Source organism: Ipomoea nil, unplaced genomic scaffold (genome assembly GCF_001879475.1).
Source record: "Ipomoea nil cultivar Tokyo-kokei standard unplaced genomic scaffold, Asagao_1.1 scaffold0681, whole genome shotgun sequence".
Taxonomy (NCBI): Eukaryota; Viridiplantae; Streptophyta; class Magnoliopsida; order Solanales; family Convolvulaceae; genus Ipomoea; species Ipomoea nil.
Window position 1 is genome coordinate 750,352 of NW_017617109.1, and position 5,644 is coordinate 755,995.

Genomic DNA, 5,644 nt, shown 5'->3' on the forward strand with positions numbered 1-5,644 from the left:
AGGCGTGTGCATCGGACGGGTTTGGGCGGTTCGGATTTTCGAACCGCCCACCCGATCGGATTTCGGATTCTAAACTTTATATCCTATCCGATTAAATTTATTAAGTAATCCATTCGGTTTTTAGTTGTTCGGGTTCGGACGGATTTATCGGATTCCGGTTAAGTTTCGGATTTCAAAAACATTATATAAATTCTTTTTAAAAAGCTAACATTATACAAATTGCAAAATTAGTTACAAGTGCCAAACTCCAAATAAAAACAGAAATTACATCAATAACTCCAAATAAAAACATAAATTACATCAATCACTCCAATCGGCAACAATTCAGCACTCAAAAGTAATCAACTCAGTAACCAACACTCAACATCTTCCTGCTCATATTAAAAATCGTTAGCCAAAGTACAAAACTACAAAGTAATTAAGTTCAAAGAGAAGCTAAATAAAGGAACTACATTTGTGCTGAGGGAGAAAAAAAATGCTCAGATTGCTATTTTTCATATTAAGGTAAGATTAGGGGGTAAATTGCTACTTGAGTTTTGCAATTAAACTCAGAGCAACATACCAACCCTAAAGTCCTTTGATTCAAACAAATGGTGGAAGCATCATCATAGCCATAAACTTCACCAAAAATCATCATAGCCATTAAAAAAAAACAACTGAAGTTAGTATAATAATCATTTGTATTCAGTAAAACAAAACATTTAAGCTTTAAATGAGTAAGGGAGACTAATATACCAGAAATCAGTGGACAGATTGTGATTCACACTTACAGTGCCTAACTCCATGTTCTTCTTCAGTTGAGGTTGGGCATCAGTAAGACAGTAAACAAATGTCCACATAAAGCATAAACAATTATACAGATTACAGATTAGAGTAGATTACAAATTATAGTAGCTTAGGTTTCCACCATAAAATCCAAAATCAATGCATAGCCAGACATACAGATTACAGAGTAAACCATCTTAGGCTCCCAGCCTCACAACATGAAATTCATAATTAGATTTGAATCATCAAATCATCATCTATATTGAATTGTCCAAAATTTAGGGCTCATAGTCTCATACAATCAACAATCATATATCAAAATTTTGTAAAATTAATCATATATCTGGAAAGCCCCAAAAATTAGGGCTTAGTTTGAGTCGGTGGCTAATGTACAAATTAGGGCACAAATACACAATACTCATGCAACAGACAGTCAGACATAGAAGTGGAAAAGCCCCAAAAATTAGGGCTCACATATGACATATTCATCATAGAAATTACATTTCTGTAGATTAACAGAACACATCAACGATCAAACACAGAAACAATATTAAAAAAAAAAACAAAGAGAGAGAGAGAACTAAGATGGTGCGATTTACTTGTTTTCTCCCTATATTTCCTGGAGAACTAGGGCTTCAAGCAAAGGCTTCCACTAGAACCACCACCGGCACCACGGGTTCACGGGTATGAATACGACATACCTCCAACTCTCCAAGGGTCAAGCTATCTGGCTTCCACCACAGGTCGACACTCCACATCACCATTGTCGACGTTAAATAAACTCTGAGAGACTCAGAGACAGAGACATAGAGGGAATGAGAGATCAGAGATCTCAGTATCTGTCTCAGACGGAGATTAGAGAACTCCGAGAGACAGAGATTAGGGAACTCGGAGAGACAGGGAGTGAGAAAGTTCTAGAGAAATCACGACTGCACAGCTGCGCTCTCACTCCTCTCAAGCGTGTATATATATATATATATATATATATAATATTTCGGATATTCGGGCGGGTCGGGGGACCAAATCCCTAACCCTACCCGAATTATATATAACCGTATAAGTAGTCTATCGGTTCGGGTTTCGCCTTTCGGGTTCGGATATCCTCCCCAACTCTATTATCGGATTTCGGGGCGGGCGGGTTCATCGGGTTGGGTCGGGTTTGCACAGCCCTACAAAGAAAGCCCTCCACATAACTGCCTCTACCTCATCGAACCGTTGGATGCTCGGCGGCTTGAAACCAGCAAGGAGGGGTTCGCTCATAATCCTTGGTGTGAAGTCGACGCGGTAATAATTCATGGGTGATGTGATGTGCGCATATCCTATATTTGCACACAACACATGCTTAATATGCACACATGACTAATTATGCACACAACACATGTTATATATGCACACGCGATTGTTAATTCCCCAATTAATATCATTCATAGATCTGTTTATTTAATGCACCATATTGGTTCTCATGTATTTATGGGGATGGTGGTTCTCATAAGATCATCACCATATATATATATATATATATATATATATATATATATTGATAGAATAAATCCATGTAGTGTATGCAATGTGTATATGAAAAATGTATGAAAAATAGATAGTAAATGGGAGAAATTGGCTTCAAGAGCCTTTCTTATTAAGTGGTGTTGATTGTTGTAGAATGTTATAGAGAAGAGAAAAAAAGGAATTCCCTTGTGTTGAGGGGTTAAGGCCCTTATATAGGTGAGGGTCCTGACTCTTCATGAATAAAATATTCATGGGATATTTGACCTTGAACAAATATATGAGATATTTGACGTTGAACCAAATATGATAAGTCATTCCGAACGTACATGGAGGTATACCCGATGAATAATTCTTATTAAGTAGCCTCTCAGTCATGCCCTGACGTCGAGCTAACGAGGAAGGGTTCGAGCTAAAAAATCCGAATACATAGTCCATGAGAGTTGAGCATAGGGACGCGATTTGCATTGGTTGCCTCGTTAAAAACCTTAGACTAAGAAAAACACAGTGAGAAAAAATTTAGCTAAGGGATTATATTTACTCACAATCTAGGGATCGAATTCTACCAATCTAGGGATTAGATTTACTCACAATCTAGGAATCAAATTTTACCAATCTAGGGATTGAATCTTACCAAACAATACTAACAATCTAGGAATCGAATCTTACCAATCAATACTCTTCTCGATAATTGACATTGCAAGTTGAATTTAGCTCTCAAAACTTTTCAAATTAATAGAGTAACATTGTTTAAGTTAATATAATTTTAAAAAAAAAAAATCTATAATATCTTGAATTATAATGTCATGTACTTCGTAAAATTATATCTTATGTTTTGTAAAAACTACATAAAAGGAGAAAATACAACTTTACAAACCATATAAATGCACACAATATTAATATTCCAAAGACTGACTTAAAAAAGTTAAACCAAATTATTAACAAGGCAAAGTTGCCAAGATTTGTACAACTCAACCAAATTGATAGTTTTGCCACAAGTAATATAAAGTATGCAATAACTTTGACATATTTTTGTTTGAAACCCATTATATGTAATGAATATAAATCATGAAGATATTGTTTTCAATTTGCACCCATGTTCCAAAAAACACAACTCAAAACCACTACTCAAAGAACTCTAGGTGAAGAGCGCCTTGTGACCCTCACCAACAAAGTGAACAAACAACCACACAAAAAGGTAAACCATAATTGACCAGCTCAAACCAAGAAAGCCAATAAACAGCTTCTTAGGGAGTTCAATCAAAACCCTTGGCCACATACAAGCAGAACCAAAGTCCAAAGCCCCCAATGGCAAAATCATCATACCTAACTAGATACATAAATGTCAACACAAAACAAGTGCATGGGCGTATATATTACTGAGTAATTCAAATACGTTCAAACAAAACCATACAAATTAAGAAAAATTTAAACCATACTGAATAGTTGATACAGTAAACTCATGACCTCAACACCAAAAACCTGAACTTAAAACAAGTATAACTGAGGCTCTAAATTGTGTTCAACATAAAGGAGAAACAAATACTCCAAAATACAGTAGTAAGGAAATACACCCATTAACTAATCATTCTTCCTGGGCTATAGTTCCCTTTTCACTCACATAGATACCATCAAGAAACTTTCGGATATCCTTGTTCTTGACATGACATTTCTGAAAGAAAACACATAAAGAGAAAATCTCAATTTCAATATATTCAATATACAGTGTCCAGTTTTAATTGGTACTGATAATTAAGTAGGTGACGCAATTTTACCCTAAAGTATACCATATAAATGCTTAAGAAACAGAACATGCCTGCCCAAGAATACAGAGAATGAAAATAACAATATTGAACAGTGTACAGAAATAACTTACCTGGTTTATAAGGGCACAGGATCGAGAAACAAGCTCAATGTCATTGCCATCCAATACCAGTTCATCCTTAACTTTTTCAGATCGAATAACAGTCACACCCTCAAGCATGTCAACTTTCCTAACCTAGGACAATTAAAGGGGGAAGAAACTTTTAAACTCCTAGCAAAATTGCTTACTGAACAAAGCAATACAGATGCAACCAATGCAGTACTTGATGAATTGCATTAGACAATAGACATAACAGACACACATTCAAACTTATGAAAACATTTATTCTTCCAAAAGTTATAAATGTTTACAGATCATGCTTCATTGATGCTTTTGCATATACTTCAAAATGATGTGTTCTTAATTCATTGAAATTGCATTAGGCATAAGAAGCAGCCTTGTGAATGCATACAAACACATATAGACTACAACTGAATACAGAATCAGTTTAATTTCAGCACACAATGTCACAAAATCATGTTCACAAAGCCCATAGGAAACAAAGCAACAGGGAAACACAATCAAAACCCTTGAATTACCGCTAGCATCATAACAAAACAAAACCAGAGCAATCTAAACAATAAGAATGGCACTGCGTTCCATCTACTGAAAATGCATCAGACATAGTAGCAAAACTGAATAATAAAAAGGAAAATCATTGACTTCAATATTTTCAGATAAAAGGAAATTGAGTATAGGACCTTCTTCTCGCCAAGGAAGTTACGGATTTCAATGCCCTTGTTGGAATTAGTGATGGAAGCGTTGATGGGAAAGTGAGCGTAGACAAAGCGCATCTTGTAGCGGTAGCCCTTAGTGACGCCGGTGATGAGGTTATCGACGTGGCTGAGCGCGGTACGTATAGCGGCGGTGGTTTTGCGCGATCCGAACCAAGCATCCACCTTAAGTTTCCGTTTTCCGGTCTCGTCGGTGATGAGTTGGAAATCGAGGTTGAGGTGCTTGAAGTTACGGACGAGCTTGCCCCTGGGACCCTCCACCTCAATTTCCTTCGCTTTTACCTTGATCTTCACCCCATCTGGGATGTCCATGGTCTCTGAGGAGAGTATCGTCTTCATGCTGTCTTTCCCAACAGTCAACACACACACACTCTCTCTCTCTCAGAGGCAGCAGAAAAACCCTAGGAGGCAGAAGATTTATGAGAGTGAACTGAAAACCCTAAATACTTGAACGGGTTTTCTCTTTTGTTGGGCCAAGAGTAAAGAGAGCTCACTTCTTCAACTATTTGAAGTTCAAATATGGGCTTAAATCAACGTTGTAGGCAAATTTTAACGTCGACTGGTCCATGTAATATGATAGTGGCAAATTATTGTGTGGATCATGGTCTACACAGTGTTGTATGGATCATAATAAAAAGTATATTATTCTATTGCAGTTTCATTTTAGCAACACTAAAATATCATTTTAATTCTACTGCAGTTTCATTTGACAATCATGGTCCACATAGGCACATAGCACTATGGGCCATGCTCCACTGTATAACAATCGCCATGTTGC

The 5,644-nt window shown here is 36.7% G+C and overlaps 1 protein-coding gene across 1 annotated transcript; it reads right to left on the reverse strand.

Moving 5' to 3' along the window:
• Window positions 1–3,613: 3,613 nt before the first annotated feature.
• On the reverse strand, window positions 3,614–5,361 carry LOC109175062 (60S ribosomal protein L9). Its single transcript, XM_019324319.1, has 3 exons — window positions 4,834–5,361; window positions 4,145–4,267; window positions 3,614–3,940 (listed from the first exon to the last, which is right to left on the reverse strand). Exons 1-3 carry the CDS (start codon window positions 5,203–5,205, stop codon window positions 3,854–3,856), a joined length of 582 nt encoding a protein of 193 aa, XP_019179864.1. The 5' UTR covers window positions 5,206–5,361; the 3' UTR covers window positions 3,614–3,853.
• Window positions 5,362–5,644: the final 283 nt, after the last annotated feature.